Source organism: Hippocampus guttulatus, chromosome 17, assembly GCF_054856545.1.
Source record: "Hippocampus guttulatus isolate MCC_2025c chromosome 17, RoL_Hgut_1.0, whole genome shotgun sequence".
Lineage (NCBI taxonomy): Eukaryota > Metazoa > Chordata > Actinopteri > Syngnathiformes > Syngnathidae > Hippocampus > Hippocampus guttulatus.
Genome location: NC_141277.1, coordinates 5910796 through 5935418, shown reverse-complemented (window position 1 = coordinate 5935418; position 24623 = coordinate 5910796). Strand labels below are relative to the sequence as shown.

The following is a 24623-nucleotide window of genomic DNA, read 5'->3' as shown; positions in this document are numbered from 1 at the left end:
CGTCGCCTCCAACGTATGCAGGTTGCTAAGCTTTGAAATGGTGACACACTACTGAGGCTGAGTCCATCGCTGTTTGGCCAAAAGCTCGAGAAAAAAAGATCACCAATGCGTCTTTTTTTTCTTTACGCTTGTCACTCAAGATGAGGGGAAGTAGAAAAGCAGCCCTCAAGATGAATCCCAGTGACGTTTTAGATTAACTGCTCTTCGAGCGCTGAGCACGATAATGTCATCAGTTCAAGTGGCTTTCTTGAAAGGAAAACAAAATCTTTTTTTGCGGGGGGGGGGGGGGGGGGGGGAATTAGCACACATAAATGGACCTCGTCTGTTTAAACATTTGGCGCTTGTTGCTAGGCAGAATTTACAAGCCAAAACTAATGTCCTTCACAGAAAGTGCCCATTAAAAGGGAAGTCAGACACTGACAGTAAAAAAAAAAATATATATTTTTTTTTAATTTTTTAAAAATAAAAAAAAGAATAAATTGAATGTTGCAACCGTATCAATGCGCCATATTGAATCTAAAAACAGCTGTGGGGAAACCCCAAAAAGAAATATAAATTCATTGAATGACTACTGGAAGTGTTTTAACTCCATGTACTGATTATGGCATTATAAGAGTGCCGCCACTGCCACCTACTGTAGTGGAGTTGCAATGACAAAATTACAAATAATTTTATAATTTTTAAAATAATTTAATGACAGTTCAAATGAAATAACAGATTATATATATTCTTTTTAGGAAGTGCAACATCAATAGTTTGTCTTATTTTTAGAAAATAGAAAGTTGCAGATGAATGCAATGCTGTATTCAGATGCGTGGAGGATTTCCACATCTAAAGAATATTATCCGATTTATTTCGTCCTCCCTGAAAGCGAATTGATAATCTTTGTTTGAATCAAAATTAGACAATGAACATTTTTGTCAATGTTCTGACATGTTACGAACCGATCCAGTGGCAGACACCTCATGAATTTATGCTTGCGCACTACTCAGTTTGATCATCACCTCGCATGAATAGACACACCGATATAATATTACTAATGAAAAATATCGGCCACAAAGGTATTATGTTAAGCTTCCTTATTATGTTACCCCCCCCCCTCCTCTCTGCTGTATCGTTAAGCTTTCTACCGCAGTAATAAAACCTGCAATTCTATTATGATTATTTATGATGATTGTGTTTAGCCTTCCTTCCATAGGGGCACAATAACAGGCATGATCATTACCTTGTCAAGTTGTCTTTTCTCTCTTTATGTTGCCCGCGTAGTGGAGGGTCTGCAGTGCTATGGCTGCAACATCATCCAGGATCAGCGGTACGTGGACGTGGGCTGCTCCAACCCAGAGGTGCTCACCTGCACCCACTCACACAAGGGCTTCAAGCACCGCTTCTGCATCAAGACAGAGAGCAGTGAGTAAATCACACCTCCCACAGAAAAAAAAAATAAGGAATGATATCAAAGTAGCCTTCAGGTATTTTTTTTTAAACTTTCATCTGACCCCTCGAGGACCTCCATTCTCCTTTCTTTATTTGCACCTGCAGCCTAAACTGGCCTCCCTTGACATCTGCCCCACAGATGGAGAAAATATCAAACCCCAAAGCAGTGGTGATAATGAATATGGAAGGTGTGGATTTACCGTATTTTCCGCACTGTAAGGCGCTTCAGAGTATAAGGCGCACCTTCAATTTTATTTTAAAACTGTTTTTATATATTGGGCGCGCAGCATTATAAGGCACATAGAATAGAAGCTACAAAAGTGGCTGCGGGTGCATTATGCATCCACTAGATGGAGCTACGCTAAAAGGAATACAAGAGAGCTTTATTGATATAGCACTTTCACAACCGCTATAGCTGTCCCAAAGTGCTTTGCAGAACATTTAAAATGCGTCCAAGAAATCACGTCCGTATAGAAGGCGCATCGGATTATAAAGCACACTGTCGGCTTTTGAGAAAATCGGAAAATACAGTAGCTGGAAAACACAAGGTGAACCGGTGGCATTTTCTTTCAATATGACCTAATAATTCATTTAAAATGGATGGGAGTATTTAAAAAAAAAAAAGTTAGTTATTTTAGATTTCTTTTCCTTGTTTTAATTTTAATAATGCAATGTTTTGCAGAAGTATCCTTATTTTTACACTCGCAATGAGGGGTTGCGAATATTTTCTCTTCCCTCAGGGGTGAGACGTGCAAAAAGAAAATTGAGAAGCACTGTCCTAATCCTAAATTAAAGAAAAAAGTCAGAGTTGTATAAATGGATAAGGGTAATTGAAACATTGGCTCTCTGTCGTAATACATCTGGTAATTTTTTTTTTTACAGGAATTGAAAGATTTGCTGGGATGCAAAAAAAAAAGAACAAACACAAGACTTGCAGTCTTTTTTCTGTGACCCAGATAATACGGCAAAGTTAGATATTTATTTGGGGAATATGTATAGGCCAGCAGATGATTAAATGGTGATGAATGCACTGTGGCGTGCCAGAGGACATTGGCTTAATCATTTCTAATCGTACTTCAATGCAAATGTTCTCGGGGGCCGCCGTTGTGAATATTCACTTAGCCGCTTACATAACGCCGCCGTTTTAGTCGCCTTGCTGAGTCCGTGAGAGGCCCCTCGTTGTGCCATGTGAAGTCAAACGGAGGATGTCCTCAACAGTGCGGCGGTGATGGTCAGATGCTGAGATGCGCGCACACACACATCCAGATGTTGCCTCGCTTGACGTCTGGAAGCCCAAAGGGCTGATGAGGCACCTTTTCTCTCCTCCTTTAAGAGAGTGCAAGCTAAGACCAAGGCTGACAACATCACACCGACTGACAAACACTCTGTCAAAATCAGCAATCAGCCTGACCTCCGCCAAGGCTTAAAATGTCGCAGCCGTGATTCGCTGTTCATAAATTCACCTCTTTGCGTTTTCTTCCGAGTGGAATCTGATTTTTGTGCGTTTTGGGAAAAGAAATCTGAATAGAAATTTATGTCAAGGAAGTTTGTTGAATTGACATCTTTGTATGTCAGAGGAGAGCTTAGCCTGGGTTGTTAGTAGATGTTGTGGAAAATTTCATGGCCGATATCTTTGGATAAATTGAGGTTTCTAAAAACGAGAAGAAGAAAAAAAACAGCTGCCAGGAAGCTGCACAAAAACATACCTGAGGTGAGGAAAACATGACCTCCTGAGAGGTCAGAAAGCAAATAAAAGAAAGGGGGAAATGCATTTTGACATTGGGGGCATGTGACGCTTACCTTGGGACTGGACTCTCAATTATAAAGATTATGAAAGAAGTCCTTTGTGATGAGCTCCTTGTGTCCAGTGGACGTCAGGTTGGATTTGGGAATTTTCCAAATGCTAATTAGAACCTTGCTACAGTTTGCGAAAACGGAATTTGACTCCGATTTCCCATTAACATTTTGACTTTTTTTTAAAAATCATAACAAAAATGTATTTGTATCAAAGGTGCCTTAATATCAGACTAGTAGTTTATGCAATTACATAAACCAATTTAGTCAGTCACAATAGGTATTTCCTCAAATAATGCCGTTTGTTTGACATGTAAATGAAGCGCTAGTTACCGACTTACACTTTTTGCTGCCTACTGCAGCTATTTTCCTGCTGAGGCAGTCGACGACTCGGTGACTGACTTGTCGTCTTCTCCATCCATCCATGCAGCGGCACTGGGCATCGTCCTGACCAGCGGCTGTGCCACGTCCAGACACTGCCAACAACAGGAGCTGCCAGGCGTGCGCATCCACTGCTGCGACTCGGACCTGTGCAACAGCGCCCCCTCGCGCAGCCAACTGAACTACGCATGCGCACTGGCCGGCCTGCTGCTGCTGATGCTGAGGATGTGGTTGTAGGCGATAGGGAATACCAATTCACTGTGTGACACAAAAGAGGAAAAACTGTCAAGTGATCGCTTGGCATTTTATGTCAGGGTCTGAATGATTTTTTTTTTCTTAAGGGGTATGGTGTTAAATGAGCAAAATGATCGGATGTTCAGTATGCACCTTGGCTTGAAGTGGTCTTTTGGTACGGGAACAAAACTGCTTATCTTGTGTTTTCAGGAACAAATTTAATGACAGTTCAAATGAAATAACAGATTATATATATTCTTTTTAGGAAGTGCAACATCAATAGTTTGTCTTATTTTTAGAAAATAGAAAGTTGCAGATGAATGCAATGTGAAAATTGTGAACTATTATGCTCTACAAGACATTTGTTGTTGCTTCAGCTTTATCAAAAGGGCATGAAAGCGCTGGAAATTGCATTCGTGCCGTGCTACTTCTTTTTTTTTAATCACAAAGCAATTATAGTTACATTCAAATGATTTGGCAAATTTGATGTTCTGCCAAAAGCTCAGCGCTAGCAGTGGCATCCGCTAACCAGAATCTGAGCTACACTGTGTTCGTTTACAGTTACGCTTCTTGTCCATCACCGAATGTGTTTAACAGACGGTATGACAAAATGGCCCCTGCATTAAATCATTTTGTTGAAAATAATTAACTGCCTGTGTGTGCTGCGATTGGGTGGTGACCAGCGCAGGATCTACGCAGCTTCTCTTGCCAAAAGTCATCTTGGGTTCATAGATGACTCGATTTGCTATGATGGAACGTTCCAGCCCTATCTTTTTCTTGGAATTGCAGCTCCATGACAACCTCTCTCAGCATTCACAGAATAACGTTTTGCCAACGAAGTCACTCAAGCTTTCATTAAAGACACAATGGAAGCACACTAACTAGTTTTATTATGGCTGACACTCACTTATCCTATGAGGACATCATGTGCACTCATTGTCATTGCTGAAACGTCTTGTCTTGATTCAGATCAGAAAATGTCTGATGTGTGTTCTTCTTTCAAGGTCACTCTTTGTCAAAAGAAACCTACATAAATATGTATTTTTTTCAGGGTTTTTTTTCAGTTCTCCCGGCTTACTTTGGGAGAGCACATTGCATGTGGTTATACAAGATTGTAAGAGTCATGTATGTAAAAAGTGGTCCATGGTTGTATCAATAAAAGTATTCATATTTTCACAAATTAATGCTTCATGTGTACCTAATGTTGCAATGATGGACGGATGGATGGACGGAAGGTGACGGACGGGGGGCGGATGGCGGACGGAAGGTGACGGATGGATGATGAATGGTCGGACGGATGGACGAATGGATGGATGGATGAGACATGTAGATAGATAAATGTGTACCTGTACAGGTGAGGTAATACTCACGCAGCCTGAAGCGTCACCTCTTCCACTGATGCTCTTTGTCCCTCCAGTCCATTGTACACAGCGGAGGAAACCCTGTGCCGCCGCGAGCCGCCATCTTGGATAGGTAGATCCTACTTGAGCCAGGATAACCCGCAAAACAACTCGTCCTAATCACTCCACTTTCCGGTTTCAAACTTCATTCCTGGTGAGTACGAACCAAAGGGGGAGTCGTTTGACGTCTGCCCCGTACAAAGGCGGAGAACGCCCCGTGGACGCTAGTTAAACATTGTGGCTATTGCTGGCCGGAACGGGGATGCTAACCAAACTAGCTCAACGGGGATCTAGTGCAAACCTGACGGCTCATAACTCACACTCTAATCGGGAGAAACATTATTTATTAGCCTGATCCCCTCGCGTTTACCACCCAGGTATACACCCTGGCACTGTCATGGTGTTTACCTCATCCTATAATCCAACCCCTGCGAGCTATCGTTAGCAGCCTAGCATGCTAAAGCTAAGGGTAGTCAGGTGTCGAGTGTTCAAACCAAAAATCCCCCAAAGACATCTCGCCGATGTCATTGAAAAACTTTCCACCCGGGTCGACACTCGCTATCGGCAAACACGCTGTAACGTCGATGCTCCTTTGTCACAATAGCACCTCGGTGATGTCATATAGCAGCTATTGTGCTAACGCCAACTTGGCTGTCAAGACTGCAAAACTAAGTATGAATTTGGGGGGCCCCGAATGGAGGAAAATGTACTAAAACTAGTCCGCGGAGTTACTGGACTACGGATCGCCTGCCCTAAGCAATCGATTCCGGTTGGTTAACAAAAACTAAAGGTAAAGGCGGTTCGAGGCCCAAGTAAAAGTGGCTAACGTAGACGCAAAGATGGGTAAACTCCCGTCGGATTTGATGAGGCTTGTCTCTTCCAAATTCTAAAACGTACCATCAATTTAAGACTGTCTTGAGCGTGGTATACTAATTGCTTTCTAACCCGGATGTGGTTTTTGTCACGATTCCAAAAAGGTGAGGGGTCCTCGGGTTACGACGCAGTTCCGTTCCACGGCTGTTGCCAATTTGTACGTAGGTTGGAACACGCCCCAAACAATCGAGGATGTGCACACTTGTTCAATCACATTACCTCCATTGCTGAGAGTTATACAAGTTATAAGCCACAGTGATGGTGGCAAAAGTTGTGAAATGATTTCTCTTGGTCTCCTTTTTGTGACATCACGAAAACCTGGTGTTTGTACAAGGGTGTGTACGACTTTTAATTTCCATTGTGCCTATTCAAAACAGTGATGAAAAGTAGTCAGTAGGGCGGTAACTGAGCAGGCCTTATATTGCAATGCAAATTAGCAGAGCGATCAGTGCCAAAGCATCGTATTGACTAAATTAAAACTGGGGGGGGGGGGGGAAATGCCTTCAATATGTTGTCACTCTATCAGTTGCTGTACCTCGCTTTTTGGAACCCTCGTACAAGTTTGTCATTCTTTCTGTCAGTTGCCTTTTTTTTTTTAATGCAAGTATGCCTTCTTGCTGTATTATTACGCCCCCGTCACAAATTACTTAACTGCACCTGTTGAAGACCCGCGAACTGTGGAATTCTGCTGACTTCAAATGAGTCACAAAGTAGTTTCAGGATGTCTGGATGTCATGAGTTCCGTCAGTCTCGCTCCTCTTCCTCTTGCCACAATGGAAAGTAACTGTTGAGACAAAGGAAAGCCATTGACGTGTGTCTCTGTCATAAAAAAAAAAAGAAATGCTGAGCCGGGTTATTTGATGACATGGTAATGCACTCTTCGTCTCTTATAAATAACAACATTGGTGTTTGCGTCTCTGTCGAGTATTACAAGCATGTCACATTTTGCTCCCCCCTGGTGAAAGCTACATCTCATAGCCAGCGCAGTGAACACATTCACACAGGGGATCGAGATGCCACATGAGGGTCATGTGACGGCAGGCAACTGAGGAAAGGCGGGTGAGGGTGGTGGGGGGCATCGGGGGGGGATGGGGGAGGGGGGGGGGGGGGTTATGGCTTCTGATTTGAAGCAGGAATTTCAATTGTGCTGTTAAGGGGTTTTTTTTCCCCTTGAACTTAATCTTCGACACTGGAGCCTCTCACAGCTGAACACAAATGCGTCTTGTTACGTTCTCAATCCATTTTATTTTTTTAATATCGAGTGTTTTTCCAATCACTTGAGTTGTTTAATTCTTTCTACTTTCCCCTCTTTCAGAGCCACAATGGCCACCGCACCGTACAACTACTCCTACATTTTTAAATACATCATCATTGGTGAGTATGTCGCCAATGCTTTTTGTGTTGTTTGTATCCACTCCCAAGCGCCTCTAAATAGTCTCCAATTATATTAGGCTTTGCCCAACTGGGCGTTTGCTAGCCTGTAAATTCACAATTAGATTATTTTTCGGAAATGATTCAGCCCTGATAGACATACTGTCTCTATTTTGCTCTGTACAGGCGATATGGGGGTAGGCAAGTCATGTTTGCTTCACCAGTTCACAGAAAAGAAATGTAAGTACTCGCCGACGCCTTTTCATCATCAGCGTTTGAGCGTTTTATTTTCTTACAAATCCCTCAAAACCGGCGCAGGAAGCACGCGCTCAGCACTGAGAGGCTCTTCTCGGTGTCAGCTGCCACCTCCCGCCGCCATTCAGTTGGCGCGGCGCTGAATGGGCGCTATTGAGACGCCAGATGCCGCCGCGCTCTGACTGAAAGATGGCAATTTGAGGCTTTTTGGAACCTTTTTGTTTCGATACGTCAGGCACCTGCCGCCGACCGCTTTGACGGTGACGTCGTTAACACGAAGCGTCGAGCCGAACAATGAATCGGAATTGACAAGCGCAGTCCACATTTTTACTTATTGTTTCATGAAACGTAAAAAGTTGACATGATTAAACCACCGACTTGTTGTCATCTAACTGGTGACCTGTGTGTACCTCGCTGTAACCGTTAGCATGTCGTCTGTTAGTTAGCACAGAACACAAACCGATCCCTCCTCTCTCTCCGCCACGCAGTCATGGCCGACTGCCCCCACACCATCGGCGTCGAGTTTGGCACGAGGATAATCGAGGTGAGCGGCCAGAAAATCAAGCTGCAGATCTGGGACACGGCCGGACAGGAGCGCTTCCGGGCCGTGACGCGTTCGTACTACCGCGGCGCGGCCGGAGCGCTGATGGTCTATGACATCACCAGGTACGGCTTTCATACCCAACACCGTAGTGCCTTGTTTCCCTGTAAAATGGTTCGTTCTCGGCGTCCTGCTAAATAAACACGGCGACTGAGGAATGTCTCCGTACGCCCCCCCCCCCAACTTCCTGGAAAGTCCCCAAAATGGATGTATGCGGTTATTAAAATGGCTGCCTGGAACGCAGTTAATGGAAGAATGGTGGACAAATGAGTCGGCACTTCTCAAGCATCATCTTTTAGTTCCTGTCGATAACACAAGCGGAATGTCTCGGAACGATTTGATGAGGCTCAAAACACACGCAGGTCACCTCAAGAAAATACTTGATACGATATATTTATACTACGCTCTGTGGTTTTCACACAGGAGAAGCACGTACAATCACCTCAGCAGCTGGTTGACCGACGCCAGAAACCTCACCAATCCCAATACGGTATTGTTGAAACAATTCATTTGATCTTATCTCTGGGAACTTACCACGACATCATCGGCGACGTCCCGCTCATCCCGGCTTTAGTTGACTTGACGTCCATTCGTCCTTTCATTCCTCCCGTCCGCGTCTCTCTCGACAGGTGATCATCCTCATAGGAAACAAGGCGGACCTGGAAGCCCAGAGGGACGTCACGTACGAGGAAGCAAAACAGTTTGCCGAGGAGAACGGTGAGTCAGGACGGAACGAGCGTCTGGGAAGACGAGAAGTCGAGGAAAGCCGTGATTCTACATCGGAGCGTTTGAAGCGGAAGAAAGTACTTGTGGCCTCGAGGTTATCATTAGGGAGGTTTTTTTTTTGTTGTTGTTGTTCTGTTTTGACTTGTTTTTAATTCAGTTGGAGCTCGGACATTGCGAGGAAGAAAGCAGATACTGTGACCCATTTAGCAACTATTTTCCAAACCTCAAAAAGTGTCAAGAAACAAATCTGGCCCCATTTTGTGGTATTATTGTTGAATAAAATAAAGAATTAAACGGGTATCAATACAAACATTAAAAAAAAGCCACTTTTCCTCTTTAGGTCTCCTCTTCCTGGAAGCCAGTGCAAAAACGTAAGTGTACGCAAACTCACCTTTGCAAAACATCCCCCCTGCAAGGCGGCCTTTTTTTTTTTTTTTCTGACGCCAATTTCTCTCGTGTTCAGGGGCGAAAATGTGGAGGACGCCTTCTTGGAGGCGGCCAAGAAGATCTACCAGAACATCCAAGATGGCAGCCTGGACCTTAACGCCGCAGAGTCAGGCGTCCAGCACAAGCCGTCGGCCCCCCAGGGCGGCCGGCTAACCAGCGAGCCACAGCCCCAGAGAGAAGGCTGCGGATGCTAATGACCAAGGAACCAAAAGCCAAGTCCACCATGCCCGAGTGAAGGGACACAGACTCCCTTCTTGCTCCTCCTGTCTGACCCCCAACCAATTTTTTTGTCCCCCCCCCCCCACACTTTTTTTCTTTAAATCTCGCCACTACCTATTCATTGCATTACTGTCACTTTTTTAAATATTTGCTTTTTTTTTTAGCTCCAAATGACTTGTCTATGAATTAAACTTAAATTACTGCTAATTGCCCCTCTTCATCCCGGCGAGATTTGGTGGCTCGGGACAACGAAGGCACGAACGCCATTTTAAGGCGTCTCATCGAAGAAGCGTGGACGGAAAACTGCTTTTCCATTTTCTACATAACACTTGCCCTCATTAGGATCGCAGGTGAGCTGGAGCCTATCCTGGCATACACCCTGGACTGGTCGCCGGTCAATCACACAATACATAATAAACCACCATTCACATTTAGACTCTTCAACGAAGCTAAAAAGTATTTGGAGGAAGCCGGACAACCTGCAGAAAGCCTACATAAGCACGGAGAGACCATGCAAACTCCATACAGGAAGGCCGCAAGAGAGATTCCAACTCGAAACAATGAGGCAGATGCGTTCCCCATTCATGCAGATCAATGTTGCTCAATTAAAACCCTGACAGTCAAATGGTTGCATCGTCATATCACAAGCACCATTTTGTTTGTTGCCTTATAGTCTTAATCATTTCCCAAATTTGGCTTATAAAATTTCCTTTTTTTCTTTTTGGTATGAGTGTCGAAAGCAGCATGGCCTTGTCTGGTCGTCAAAATGGCCTCCTTGTATAATACACCAAGCAGCAGCAGCATGCCCAGCCTCTCCTCCCCCCAAACAGGCAAAAAGCCCCACTTTTTTTGTGTGTGTGTGTGTGTGCTATAGTGACTCCTGAACAGACGGCTGTGTACAGTATATAAATCTGTTGCTTAACTGTGTGGTTATGCCCTGGCTCGGTGGCATCTGGACATTGTACAGTTTGACGTGTTAGTAGTGGGCTGCCTGCAAGTCAATTGCCCGGGGGAGGTTGGGGGCGATACTCTGTAACATAGTTTCTATTAATAATAAATGTATGTAAAGGAGAGACACATACTCATCCACTTAAACCCAACTTCCATCCACACACTACTGAACTTTGCCAGATTTATCATGTGCAAAACTTGTATTTATTTTTGAGTCCTGCATTGCTGTCTTAACTCTTTTTAAGAAAGGGGGATGCTCTTCATTTCCCCTTTGCTGTCTGAGTGACCACTTTCTGCTTTTGTCTGTCCCACGACTAAAGGAAAAAAAAGTAAACAACGTACATATGTATCTTTTTTTAATGAACCGATCTAACATTGAAAAGCGTTCTTTTTGCGTGTATGATTTTAAAAAATGTTGACATTTTGATTTTAATGAAAATACTTCTACAGAGAGAAAAAAAATAAATTATACATAACCTGTCCATGTCTCGTCTAGTGTTTTCTCCAGATCTCACACACACACACAAGGGCTGTTCAAGTCTTAAGTGTTTTGAGCAACACGTTTCATTTTTCAGCGTTTGTCATTTTATTGCAAACAAAATTGCACCGTGAGGCTAAAAAAAAAGGCGTAAGAAAACATATTTACAAGTTGGTGACGAGACTTAAGACCCAAAGGGGTAGTGTACGTACGACTGAGCAAAGAACACGGAACTGTACCGCGGCACCAAAGTCCAGGAAGGTCCACTGCTCACGTTTCACAATTTCACACACATACTGAAAACACTTAAAACCATTTGCCCTTCCGCACATGCCGCGTACGCGCACACACACTCGCACTTTCGAGTCTGCAATGTATTGAAGCTGCTACTGATGGCTTTTAATAAACTGTCCAGTTCCGTTCAGAGTCCAACACTAGATCAGGGCTTGACTTTTCCTTTCCTTATTATTATTATTATTTTTTGTATGGCCATTTAACATCAAAGTCTTGAAGGCACAACGTATCAACAGTTACACTCGACTTACTTGGCTGTGGTCATCTTGGCGGCATAAGATGGGCCACAAAGAAAAAAGGCGTTCGCACGGCACTGAAGAGAACACTTTGAATTGTTGTCACATGAGTCAGGGTTTGACAAACGTTTTGAAGACACTCCCCACCACCACTGCCACGTTCCACCGTGCGACCCGAATTTCGCTAAATTACATGACGTCACGCCGTAACGCCGACGTCCGCCGCAAACCAGTGATTGCTTACCAACCACTGTGCCCAAATTTCACTTCATTGCTAACGAAATTAGGACAGAATTCCGGATACGGAAGGTGCAAAAGTACATATACAGTTGGAAGCCTTTTTTTTGACACGCTCACACAAACAAGTAAATACATACATGTTCGCGTGAACATCTCCCCTTCTCTTACACGCTCACTGACAGATACTTTATAATACATCCTCATTCGCGCGCACACACACACACAATCCTCTTACACAATCGCTCACAAACAAACTTCTCACATTTACACACTCACTCTCACACCATGCACATCAGAAAAGATGCATCAAATAAACAAATAAAATGGCAAACGCTTCTAACTGCATACCAACATTTTGCACCTTCTCCAAGTACGATACTTTCGGTGGCATTTTTGTTTGGGGGTGACTTTTTTGTTTGTTTGTTTGTTTGTAAAACATGTGCCTCGGCAAAATAACGGTAAGCGAAAACACTGCGATAAAGAACACAAGAACCAAAAAGCCTGTGGCACGTTTGGGTGCCGCCCCTCAGTTGGGGAAACCCTTTCACATCAGGGATTGACTGGCACAAATGGATTCCGGGTGCAATGCACTCAGTCGAAGGCAACCTATTTTGAAAACGGGCACTTTTTCTGTATTTAAGGGAGGAGAGATGTCAAGGACGATGACGACGACTCGTTCACAGTTGCTCAACATCGGCTCAAACTCCAAAATCGTCCCAATTCCTTTGCTTGCATCCGCAAAGACCACAGGTGGTATCCGGAGTACCGGCGCCAGCTCTCGGGCGAGTGGGCAGATTTCAGTTGGTAGCAATATTGTCCGTGTTCCGCTACCTCTGAACGATGTCGCTGATCTCCTTGACGGAAGACAGCAGCTTGGTGAAGTCCTGCTGCGCGTTGACGCCCCCGGAGGCGGCGGGGCAGATCTGCAGCTCGCGCAGACTGCTCTCCAGCTTGTTGATGGCCTCGCGGAAGGCAAACTTATTGCGCATCTGCTGAATGGAGTCCACGTAGCTGACGCAGTACTTAGACAGGTTCTTGCCGGCCTCCAGGACGGCGCCGTGGCTGCCCGTCTGCTCGGAGTTGCGGCCGATGGCTGCGCGCAGCTGCTCGGCGCCCTCCAGGACCATCTCGCGGGTCACGGCCGAGTTGGGCGTGCGCTCCGAGGCCTGGCGCGGGGCCGTCTTGCGCAGGGAACGGCGGGGATTGACCAGGGGGACGAAGGCGGCCGGCTCACCCCCCAGGGAGCCGCTCGCCGAGGCGGAGGTCTTGAGCGGTTGAGGTTTGGAGTTGCAACTCGGGGGCAGCTTCTTGGCTCCCTCGCCGGGAGTGGTTCCGTGTTGGGGCTCCGAGGAGGACGGGAGCCCCTTAGCTTTGATTTCTGACAAAGGGGATGGGAGATCTTGACCGCGGGCGGTTTTGGCTGCTTTGGCATTGGCGGGCGGCGGCGGAGGAGCCGGTTTGGGCTTCTGGAACTTGCCCTTCTCTCGGCTGTCATTGGTGTGCTTGTTGCGCCGGGCCCGGCATTCATCTCCGGCGGCGCCCAATGCCGGGAAGACGCTGGGCTTTAGCAGCTCGGCGTGTAGGGCGCTGGTCTTGGAGTTCTCCGGGAGCCCGGGCCTCTTGACTACCTTGGGGGTTAAAGCCTGGGGACTGGATCCGGGACTCAGCTCGGTGTCTCTCGGCGCGTCATCCGGCAACTCTTCCGCCTTCTTGGGCAGACGCGGAGGCGGAGTCAGCGTGCCCATTCGAGGGGCGGGATCCCCTTTCTGCTCGCTGGTTCTCTTGCGGGGGAGCGCCGGTTTGCCCCCGAAGGTTCCCGAGTCAAAGTGTCTCTGGCCCAAGTCCCTCGGCAAGGTGACGGACCTCCACTGGGTGCCGTCTGAGCCGGCGGGTAGGCTGGAGGACCAAAAGAAGCGCTTTGAGTTCGTCATGACCTCGTCTTCGCTGGGAGGGGTGACTGCCGCCTTGCCGGCGGGTCCGGGCGCAGCAGGGGCACCCTTCTTCCGGGGGAACAGCGGTCCCGGATAGGTGGGAGCTCCGTTTGTGCCGTTATTGTTAGTCGCCAGAGACTTTGAGGATTCCAGCACATGCGCGGCGTCGCCGATGGACACAGGTCCACCATTGTTGAAGCAGTCCCCGTCCCGGGGGTCCGGACAGCCGCCCCGCCGATCGGGGTGGATGTCCATCTCCCGGAAGGAGGAGCTGCGCTTGGGAGGTGCCGGGGCGTTCTTCTTCTTCTTCTTGATCAGGCTCAGAAAGCCACCGCGTGTTTTGTCCTTGTCCTTGGGCAGCAGCCGGTCGTCCTCGTTCAGATTGCCGTCCAGCAGGGGGCGCTCTTTCCTTGGGAGCATCGGTGAGGGCAGGGTAACGTCAGGGTCCACCGGATCTGAGGAGCGAACAAGATCAGTAAGCTGCAACATCGGCCAGCTGCATATTTTGGGAGAAAAAAAACAAACTTCATTTTGAGATATCACTTATCAAAAGTCTGAGGTGCTCGGAAAAAAGTAAACACATTTTTCAAAGATACGTTTGGTGTGATACAAAGCCATCTCTAATTAAAATTGATAGTTGACCGGTGTTATTTTTCAAAATCGCTCACATCATTTTCGGAACACACAAAAAAAAAAAATCTCCACAGGACGGTTGGAGCCAAGATTTGAAACGCAAAGCAACCACCACCTGTGCTAACTAACCGCCATCCTCGGACGAAAACCGAAGAAGGCCTCAGCGCCAAAACCATCCCGTGGTTTCGAGGCACCACTTCTTACCTGGACTGTCTCCGTCCCGGCTGTCCTTATTTTTGCGCAGCGTTCTGGTCTTGGTGGGAAGTTCTGGAGCCTGCTGAATGGAGCTCAACGTCACCTTCTTCCCTTTCTTGCCCAACTCCTTTTCCACCTCTAATAATATACATCGAGTCAAGCAAGCGTGGAACAGGAGAAGGAACACAACAAGTTCCAGACTCACCGTCAGAGATGCTGGATTCTTGGAACATGGTCTCGAAGGCTTGGTGGGTCTCGGCAAAAGACGGACGTTCCAAAGGATTCCACCTCCAACCTAAGGGGGAGGGGTCGGGGGGGGGGGGGGGTTGATAACACTCGTGATAATGGAAAACAGCGCAGCGGTATGCTAACCGTCGCGCCACTCGATCTACTCACAGGCCCTCATGAGTTCGTAGACTTTCTCGGGGCATCCCTCGGGTCGGTCCATGCGGTAGTCCTTTTCGAGCAGCTCGTACACTTGGGACAAGTCGATGCCAGGGTAAGGGGACATCCCGTAGGTGGCGATCTCCCACAGCAGGACGCCGAATGCTGCGGGTGCGGCACACCGGTCCAGTTTGAATACAGACAGATGATCATAATAAAGCACACAATATATTTAGTCAAAGGAGTTGCTATATTTTAACCCGAGCAGAGTAGCGTTGGCTCAACCTTTACGCTAACAAAACAAAGTTTTCCCAAAGCTTTGCAAATGTGAAAGGAAAACAAAGCAAAAAAACAAAAGGCCACCAATGGGAGTACAAGGAAAAAGTTGTCAGAATAATGAAAAAAAAAAATTTCCCTTCCGCCGCTGCTATTAATCCCGGCAGGGTGACGCGTACCCCACACGTCGGACTTGATGGAGAACTTGTTGTAGGCCAGACTCTCCGGGGCCGTCCACTTGATGGGGAACTTGGCCCCCGCGTGCGCCGTGTACGTGTCGCCCGTCATCAGCCGGCTCAGGCCGAAGTCTGCCACCTTTACAAGGTGGTTCTCGCCCACCAGGCAGTTGCGGGCGGCGAGGTCCCTGCAGGAGAGCGCGCAGGGGGTGAGTCATCGACAGTTGGCCGGGGGTATGTGGATTTTATTTGGATGTGAACAAAAACATGTTTATTTTCATGGGTGCGGTGTGTGTGTGTGGGGGGGGGGGGGGGGTCATATTGAAATTATTGACTTAAGCTGCAGAAATATTAGTCTTTTTTTTTTGCAGACGTTAAATATATGCCACTGAGTATTGTTCTACAGTCTGTTTACATGTGTTGCCACACTGTTTGTGTTCAAAATATCCATTGTTTACTACCGCAACACTGATGCTAGTTTCATTCTCCTGCGCATGGTGTTTTACAGTGTGTGTTAGCATTAAGCTAGCTTCTTTAAGTGAGGCAGAGTCCTGCAATTAAGGAAATCAGTCATTTTAGTAATGAACTATGTCGCATCGCTCTGCACATGTGAGTTGTTTTATGTATTGCATGTACGCTTACTCTGTCTGACCAAATTAACCATATGGACGAAATATTGGCACAAACTACAATAGAATTTTCATGCCCCCTCTCATTTATTTTTTTTTAACAATTCACTCGCTGTTCACACTTCTGGGATGACGATCAGCAAAATTTTGGAGTGTGTCTGCAGGATATTTTTGCCCATTCAAGCACAATTTGCGAGGTCAGTGGTCAGTGGAATTTCCCGTCTAATTCATCATAGAAGTGTTTGCCGTCTCACATTTTTCCACACCAATCCTACCCAAGCATTAGGGGCCGCACCCAAACTGTTCTTGGTAAGTCGTTGGTCTCATTACTTCCGTGTGAGCTTACAAGCAAGAAGGCCCACCTGTGAATAAAGTTCTTTTTCTCCAGATATTCCATGGCGGAGGAGATCTGCGTGGCCATGTAGAGCAGCACCACGGCGTTGACCTCCTCTCGGTTGCACTCCCGCAGGTAGTCCAGCAGGTTGCCGTGGGTCATGAACTCTGTGATGATGTAGAACGGAGGCTCCCGTGTGCACACGCCTGGTGTGGACACACAAGAAAAATGCTCGGTCAGCGAATTTCACATGTGGTTTGTAGGGATGAAACCGTTGACCAATAATCGGCGATCCCACTCTTATTCCTGATCCAAATTCGTATCACCGTTAACCTCAAGTTGAGCGAGATCGTCGTCGAATTCAGGTTTCAAATTCAAGCTGCCTTACCCAAGAGTTGCACCAGGTTGGGGTGTTTGATCTCTTTCATAACAGCGGCCTCCTTGAGGAACTCCTCCACTTCCATCGTGTCCTCCTGAAAAGAGCAAAACAAGGCTGGCTGTAGTTACACCCTACCACCACTTGGTGGGAGCATCTCTAAAAAACAATTTTAAAAAAAAGCCACGACAACAGCTGAGAACTATTCTGCCACATACATCATGTGTAAATCAATTATTAACCTGAAAGTTTCAAGCGAGTCACAAGTTGCTGTGGGGAGGGGGGGGGGGGGGGGGGATCACGCATGTCAAGTTGAGGCCCCGGTAAACTTCAGGTACCGGTAACTTAATCAAGTCATGACTTGAGGAGCCAACTTTTGGACTGAAGCGGATCGGTACTCTAGAACAATATGACTCAAGCAAAAGTTATCCTCCAAATAATTACTTGGGTAAAAGTAAGTATCGAATGAAAACACTAGTCAAGTACTGAGTCGTGGAATTGAACGCAATGTGACCGGAATGGCACCTTGAGCGTCTTTACGGCCACGGTGAGGTTGTACTTCTTCCACACGCCCTCGTAAACCTCGCCGTACTGGCCCCCGCCCAGCTTGTGCTTCATGGTGATGTCGGTGCGCTCCATCTCCCACTTGTCATAGTTGGGGGACACGCCGTAGATGGTGGGCTTGTTGCGCTTGGGCGCCGGGTAGTGCAGCGTGGTGATGAGGCCGTCGGCCACCGTGCTGTGGTGGTGCACCAGCTCGGCCAGCGTGTTGAAGCGGCTCTCCGACGACACGTACAGCTGGCGGGAGGAAGACGACGACAATTAGGAACTCCCGAATCTGCCTTTTGCATTTCTTCACTTGTGAACAGGCTCGGAAAACAAAACAAAAAGAGCCACCTCCAGTGTCGTGAAAAAGACCTTCAAACCCAGCAGTTAGCAACAAAAGCTACGTGAGCAGATATCGAGGCCGCAGTCTAACGCGGAGAGTGACCGCGAAACAAAGCGGCAACCCGAGGGAGCTCTTGAGCTGAAGCTCTCGGTGGGAAGCACAGAACACATTATGAGCTGCGGAGAAGCAACCGTGCCCGTGCGTGCGCAGACTTGGCCGCGTCTGTGTGTGCATGGGCGTCACTGACTGCTGGTCATTACGTGCAGCACACTGGTGCTTAGATGCATTCTTGTCATTGCTCGGTGCTCCTCGAGGTTGGCTAACCTCGCTGCATGGCTTGCAGCGGTGGCACACAAGTGCTTTTTTTTTTTTTTTTTTGAATGGGTCATGATCAACGAAGCTTTTTATCAGAAGTACTTTTGGGGCCCATCACGAATAAGCGACTTAAAAAAAAAAGTGTGGGGCGATTCTTGAAAGAAATCAATCATGTTGAAATGTTCATAGCATCTCTCATTATTATTGTTGTGGCATCATTAACTCATTCAGTACCAGCCAATTCTGGACCAAGTCTGAAAAGACGTTTAAAAACGTCTTTGGGAGTGAATGAGTTAATTTTTTTTTCTGTCGATGCCAGTGGCATATAGTGACAGGCAGTCTAATCTTCAATTACTGGACGGCAACAGACTAACTCACAGTTCCTTGCACCAATATCAGCTTCATGTTGAGCAAGGCACAAAATCAGAAGTCAAGAATAATGGCTCTTTCAAACATCGTCATCATGGATGACATTTGACAATTAGAAATTTTGGTTCAGACTTTAGCAGGCATCATGAAAGTTGACATGCTTGATTTGCTTTCAAGGGCCACTTAAAATGATGCAGCGGGCCAGATATGACCCCCCCCCCCGGGCGTGCACTCTGGCACCTAAAGTGTAACGCGTAAAAGCGTGGCGTCACCTTGCCATCGGATGCCGTATTGATCCTGTAGTGGTAAACCCTCCCCTCGTAGCGCAGGGAAATGGACCTCTGGCCAGGACTGCTTTCACTTTCGCGCACCAGGAAGCTGCCGTTGATTCCCGAGCTGAGCAGGTACTCGGCGGCGTTGCGCGACACGGGCCCGTGGTACCAGCTGTGCTTCTCCAAGCTGTTGACGGGGGTGATGTAGTTGGACGGCACCCAGCCTTGGCCATTCTTGGTCTGCGCTTCGCACCACTCGCCATTGTGGTTGTAGCCCAGCACGCGTAGCTTCTCGCCTGCAAACAAAATTAGAGGACCATTCAAAATGTTTTATTGTCAGCCAAGGTGATTTTTTTTTTTCAAATCTGACCAATTTTCTTGGATAAACAACATTTAATACCAAGAGACTGTGTTTACAGTCCAATTGAATTTCTGAGCTGATGATATCCGACTCTGGTGTTTTTGTGGTTACGCTGCCGTGATCATGGACAACAAAAAAAAAAAAAACCTGACTTGACTATTTGACTAACCTTTAGCATGGAACATTTATTGGAACCCCCCCCCCCCCAAACAAACAAACGTTACATCCAAGGCATTGTCTTGCCACACACAAGTGCAGATGTTCTCTTCTTCCTTCTTCTGTTTTGTCTGACCGATCCATATTGGGGTTTTTTTTTACGGCGTGGTGTTCCGGAAAAAGAGGAACCCGAGTGAGCAAGTGAGAGTGGGAGCATTCATTACCTTTTGTAATGCTGAGTGTGTTGTCGCCACTGGCCACAAAGTCGTACAGCGCCACAAAGAGGTTGGGGTCATTTTCGCTAGGTCCGGCCAACAGGTTCTCTTTCGAGTTCCAACGGGCCGCTTCGGTCAGACCTTGACCCTCAAAGTCTGGTCTCTGGAGAGCTTCTGAAAATGAGAAAACAGACGTTTAAGTACATGTGGAAGTGGACAGGAATGCGAGGAAATCCAACCATGCGGGGAGAGCTTGGTCGGCATCTTTGGTATGCGTGAACTCTGTAACGTTCGTCTTTACACTTGTTCACGATACGTTGGGAGTTTGAATGCATCATCTCAAACGTTCTGCCGGCCTTCCACCGCTGGACAATTCGACGAGCTGTTTGGAGTAATATCACGCGACTTGTAGTTTCTCCGTCTGTCCCCATAGCTGTTCATTTCCTGGATTATCCTCGCTTAGTTTTCATTTCCTACCTGAGCAACTAGCACGCATCGGACCGCGAGAATGAATCCCGACACCAAGCTTTCTGATAAAGCGACAGCTAGCTTGAATCATACAAATCGGAGAGCAAAATAAAAAAAAAAAACATAAAATGAAAGTAAAGTCAAATGAAAATGCGAACATTTGAAGGAAAGTCACTGGCAGGAGGAGTAACTTTGAGCAGCAGTTTGGCCGAAACATGCGCAGCTGTTGTCGCAAATGTTCTCAAAGGACGTTAGGACGCACCCCCTCGACAACACACGCACATTCCTTGAGCGACAAGCCTAACAGCTCTAGAAAGCAACAGAAAAAGAATCACATTACATTGGTAACCTCAACGAATTCCCTTTTTTTGGGGGGGACGGGGGGGGGGATAACAACAATGTTCCTGAGGGCAAACTTGAGTGGCAGAAGCGATAGCGGTTTTTATAAACACACACAAAATGAACTCGACGACCAGGCTGTAATTTCACCTCAAGGCTACTGGAGACAAAAGAAGGCAGTCATGCGTGTGCATAATCAAAATTCCAGGCAAGTTCCTTTTTTATTTTCCTCTCCCCCCACCATGTTTATAATGGAAGGACAGAGGGATATATTGTCTTTCATAATTAGAATGTAAGAAATGGCACACATGGGACTTCGATGCAATTCTTGACTGTTAAAAGTAACAAAAGGGTCCAAAATTGGGGCGTTGTTGCGTGTGTGTGTGTGTGGGGGGGGGGGGGGGCTCTTACTACAGAGTTTCTGTTCAAGTATGATCAACTTGACTCGAAGGGGGAAAGAATCATGATAAAGAAAACTGATAAGGACATTACAACTGTGTCGCTGTGAAGGTAAGGAGCTCTAAATCTCTGCCAAGGCTACAGTCAACTGGTATAAAGATTTTTAAAAGGATCTAAAAAGAGATCCTGCGATGTTTCGCTTCGGAAGTTGTAGCATCAAAACGCGAGGTTGCCTCACCACCACACGCCTGCTCACAATGCCCTGAGCATCTGACACTTCCTGGCCAAGATGAACATGCTGGAGCAAGCTTCCTAGCCACCATTTTTGTCCCCCTCTTTCCCTGAGCTCAAGGAGGTCATCAGAGATGTGCGCCGCATCAAGATGGCGGAGAAGATGCCAGATGAATTCTTCCAGGAGTCCATGAAGGTGTGGCAGAGAAGGCTGGGAAAGTGCAGTGCACTCCAAAGGGAAAAACTTGCGAGGGGAAAATGAGCTGCGTTTGTCTTTCAAGCTTCCTGTTAACAACTAGACCGCCGGACATGCAAACCAAAAGGCAGTAATAAGTTGAATGCTTCTTTTACTGTAACATAGGGATCCATGGAGTGATTTAAAAAAAAAAAAAAAAAAAAAAAGAGTACCACAGGCGAAGGCGACAGACTTTGAGGGGGCAAAACATTCCTTACGGCCAGCGTTTGGCCTGGACTGTAAAAATGTGTAGGCGGCCTCTGTCACACACGTCCACTTAAGGTGCCGCAAATACCGCAGGCCTTTGTGAGAGGGTGACAACTCACCGACAAACCGAGCAGAATGACGCCCACCCAAAATGGAAAACCGGATGAATTAAGGAGCAAGAGATGGAGCAAAAACAAACAGAAAAAGATGACTGTGGGCCTTCCAGAGTCACTGCAGTGGGAGAAATTACAGCATGTCCTGGCTGCGTGGCTGAGATGACAACGAGATGATTAAGTGGAACAGTGTGTGTGTGTGTGTCTGTGTGGGTGTGTATGTAACTTGTAAAAACTTTATGACCAAGCCTTCGCCGCTCTGAGCAATAGAAATGCACATAATACTTGCACGATGATGCAAGACATGCATTCCCTTGAAAGACCAGACCACTTGGAAACAAAAACGTGGTTTCAAAAGAGGGAAACCATCAAAGAAACTGGAAGTCGCAGGTGTCAAACTCAATGCCCCCGGGACCACATCCGGCCCCCGCCACGTCATTTTATGTGGCCCCTGAGAGCAAAATTATGTTTGTTAACTTTATGCTAATTGTCATATATTTTTTTTGAACCAACAGTTTTCACACGCCTCTGATTTCAAAACCAGCTATTCACCGATTTATTGCGTTGAAGTAATTGGACGCGATCACACCTTTGAGTTCGCGAAGGAAACCAAAACAACAGCGTGGCCCGTGACAAAGATGACTTTGACAAGTTGAAAATGACAGTGATGTTTTGCCCCTAAAAAAAAACTGTAATTACCGGCTAACAGCTGATTCGAGTAACTTCTTTGTACCTTTTGGTCGGCACCTGGGGCGGTGCTACGATGCTGCCTCTCGCAGGTCACCTTGGTAACAGATATGGTTCAGTGCGCCGTTTGCTATGTTGGCTATCTCAAGTACAGCACACGGAATAGAAGTAGTAAAAATCTACTCCTGTTTTTGTTCCCCCAATTTGTGGGGTTTCTCAATTTTCAAACTCAACAAAAGGTGTTCAAACCAGCAGGGGCGGTTCTGGATCAATTTCACTGAGGGGGCCGGGCTGGGGCCAGGGGTTTTGATGGGGGGGCACATTCAACCCAGGGCTAAAAAGACACATTCGAAATCTTATTTGACTTTTTATTTCTTCAGACTTTGAAATTGTAGTCATAACATTACAGTGATGAGAAAAAAACAGTATTAGGAGGGCTAAAATGTCTGCAAGCGTAACAATACGCCGTGTCCATCTGTTGAGAATATTCAAGCCAGGGGATGATATGGTACCAGCCTGCCGGGGACAATAATTGCAAATACACTGAAGCTAGATGTTTTACATGCATATAATCATCCACATTTTAAAAGGCAATGTCTTATATATTGATCCTGTTAAATAAAAATTAAAATAAAAAGGGAGACTAAAAAAGTTACACGCACACACACACACGCACACACACCGCGCACACACACGCAAATAGCACTCTTGTCGTGGTAATTTCCTTCTCTGCGGACTGCTTCTCATTTTCCCGCTCATTTTTAAGTGGCGCAGCGCACTAAAGGGTCCGACTAGAATGTTAAATCACGCACTTTAGTTCCACCTTTCGCGTCGGCGACTCGGCACGACTGCGTAATCTGCGCTCGGAGGGGGGGCCACAGGGGGGGCCAGAATCGGTGCTACAGGGGCACTGGCCCCCGTTGGCCCCCCCCAGAACCGCCACTGCAAACCAGTCTGGCTGAACATCCTCTGAAGGTGCTAAGAAACTGGAAAATTGCAATGCAGGCATCTCAATGTCGCAATGCCATCTGAATACGATGCTGGCATTTTTCTGGCTGTGATTCTCCAATCTCTTGAATTTCAAGTCAATTAATCAAATGGAGAGAGGGAATTTTCTTTGTACACTCGGGGCGAGGACATTTTGTCAGATGCCCAAACGAAGATTGAAAGAAAGTGGAACGTCCCAACTGTTCCATTAATTGCAAATTTCCAATAAAAGGATGAAGAAATTCAAGTTGCGTCAAAACTCCCAATGGAATGTTGTTTATCCAGATGGTCTTAAAATTTGGAGTCTTCATCACAGTCATCACCATGAGGGGAGTCGGGGGGAGTGAGCATGGTGCTGATGATTAAATCATTTGGTTGCACAATTTTTTGGCTCACATGGGGTCTTCTTCCAACACAACACAACTCCTTCGCAATGTCCATTATATAAAAGCCTGGAGGAGCGTGCCCTGGTTTCCCTTCAATTCCTCATGTGCTTTATTAGCCGGGGTCTAAATCAATTACTCGCTTTAGGAACCGGCGTTGAACACAATATAAGAAGTCACGAGTCACAAAGACCACACTTGAATCAAAACTTCTAAATGACTGATGGGAGTAGTAAGGAAGATTCGATTTTGGAGTGCGAATTGGAGATTCGATGCAACTTTCCTCTTAAGCAACAGTAAAGTGGGACACAGGCTCCGGGGGAGTCAGATTTCCGTGTATTCTCTCTTTTTCCACTTCTTCCCTCCGCCGCTCGCCAGTGTGTCTGGCCTCCCTCACCTCCCCTGAGCTGCGTCCCCCCCCCCTCCCCATTCCGCAGTTTCCACCAAAGCCAAAAATCCTTGCGTGGTTGCGAGCCACTCTGAGCCCCCCCTTTCGACTTTCAAACATCTCTTCCGTTGAATACGTTCAAAGTCAAGCTCGCGAACAAAAGAGCGTGCGGGGCGCTTACCTTCCAAGTAGCAGCTGGAGGAGGACGAGAGCCCTTTCTTGGATTTACACCCCACCAATTTCAGGCAAATCTCCAACATTTTCATTTGTTTTCTTTCTCTTCCCGCTTGAAATCAAGACTTCTGCCTGTTTTTTTTTGTTGTTGTTTTTTTTACATGTGTCCCAACAGGCGAATGCTTCAAACAAAAAGCAAAAAAAACATACAATAAAAACAACAACAATAAAAAAGAGAAGTGATCCAGAACGGGTCTTGAACCGTGTCGCTCTTTATCATGAATCCTGTTGACTGTCCACTTGGTGAAACAAGAAGCAAAAAGACTAGAAACTTTCTTTTCGTAGTCTCTCCATGTTTCCACCCCCCACCCCCCCAACTCCTGCGATTCCGGTTAGCTCAGTTTTCGTTGTTTTCTTTTCGTAGTAGTCGTATTCAATCCCAAAAGGAGCCGGGGGGACGTGTCCGTGATCTGGCTCGGGACTCGCGACTGTGTCAGATGAGTGGGCAGGCGAGCCGTCTCTGTGGTGCCATTCCTCTCTCTGCTGTCCCCCCCCCCCCCCCCCCCC

At 46.7% G+C, this 24623-nt stretch overlaps 3 protein-coding genes and 1 long non-coding RNA gene across 5 annotated transcripts in view; 2 read left to right on the top strand and 2 right to left on the bottom strand.

The window, feature by feature from the left end:
• Window positions 1-5023, top strand: part of LOC147191738 (uncharacterized) — an 8591-nt gene extending 3568 nt beyond the window's left edge. The window contains exons 2-3 of the mRNA XM_086134151.1: window positions 1267-1407; window positions 3659-5023. Of these exons, the coding sequence (XP_085990277.1) occupies window positions 1267-1407; window positions 3659-3846 (329 nt within the window). The 3' untranslated portion in view covers window positions 3847-5023. The remainder of the gene's footprint in view (window positions 1-1266; window positions 1408-3658) is intronic.
• Window positions 1-9461, bottom strand: part of LOC147191737 (uncharacterized) — a 15852-nt gene extending 6391 nt beyond the window's left edge. The window contains exons 1-5 of the long non-coding RNA XR_015103397.1: window positions 8878-9461; window positions 5214-6900; window positions 3570-3867; window positions 2565-2760; window positions 1226-1387 (exon numbers count right to left, since the gene is read on the bottom strand). This is a non-coding gene — a long non-coding RNA (uncharacterized LOC147191737). The remainder of the gene's footprint in view (window positions 1-1225; window positions 1388-2564; window positions 2761-3569; window positions 3868-5213; window positions 6901-8877) is intronic.
• rab14l (RAB14, member RAS oncogene family, like) lies at window positions 5264-11168 on the top strand. Its single transcript, XM_086134150.1, has 8 exons — window positions 5264-5397; window positions 7432-7490; window positions 7674-7727; window positions 8231-8408; window positions 8767-8833; window positions 8973-9060; window positions 9410-9440; window positions 9533-11168. The coding sequence occupies exons 2-8, from the start codon at window positions 7439-7441 to the stop codon at window positions 9708-9710; spliced, it is 648 nt and encodes a 215-aa protein (XP_085990276.1). The 5' UTR covers window positions 5264-5397; window positions 7432-7438; the 3' UTR covers window positions 9711-11168.
• Window positions 11026-24623, bottom strand: part of abl1 (abl oncogene 1, non-receptor tyrosine kinase) — a 27115-nt gene continuing 13517 nt past the window's right edge. The window contains exons 1-11 of one of the 2 annotated variants that reach the window (XM_086134148.1): window positions 24064-24597; window positions 19455-19619; window positions 18714-19009; window positions 17394-17666; window positions 16881-16965; window positions 16521-16698; window positions 15533-15717; window positions 15090-15242; window positions 14899-14988; window positions 14703-14831; window positions 11026-14320 (exon numbers count right to left, since the gene is read on the bottom strand). In XM_086134148.1, the coding sequence (XP_085990274.1) occupies window positions 12762-14320; window positions 14703-14831; window positions 14899-14988; window positions 15090-15242; window positions 15533-15717; window positions 16521-16698; window positions 16881-16965; window positions 17394-17666; window positions 18714-19009; window positions 19455-19619; window positions 24064-24148 (3198 nt within the window). In that variant the 5' untranslated portion in view covers window positions 24149-24597 and the 3' untranslated portion in view covers window positions 11026-12761. Of the gene's footprint in view, window positions 14321-14702; window positions 14832-14898; window positions 14989-15089; window positions 15243-15532; window positions 15718-16520; window positions 16699-16880; window positions 16966-17393; window positions 17667-18713; window positions 19010-19454; window positions 19620-24063; window positions 24598-24623 lie in introns of those variants that run through there. The other variant, XM_086134147.1, reaches the window with a different exon arrangement.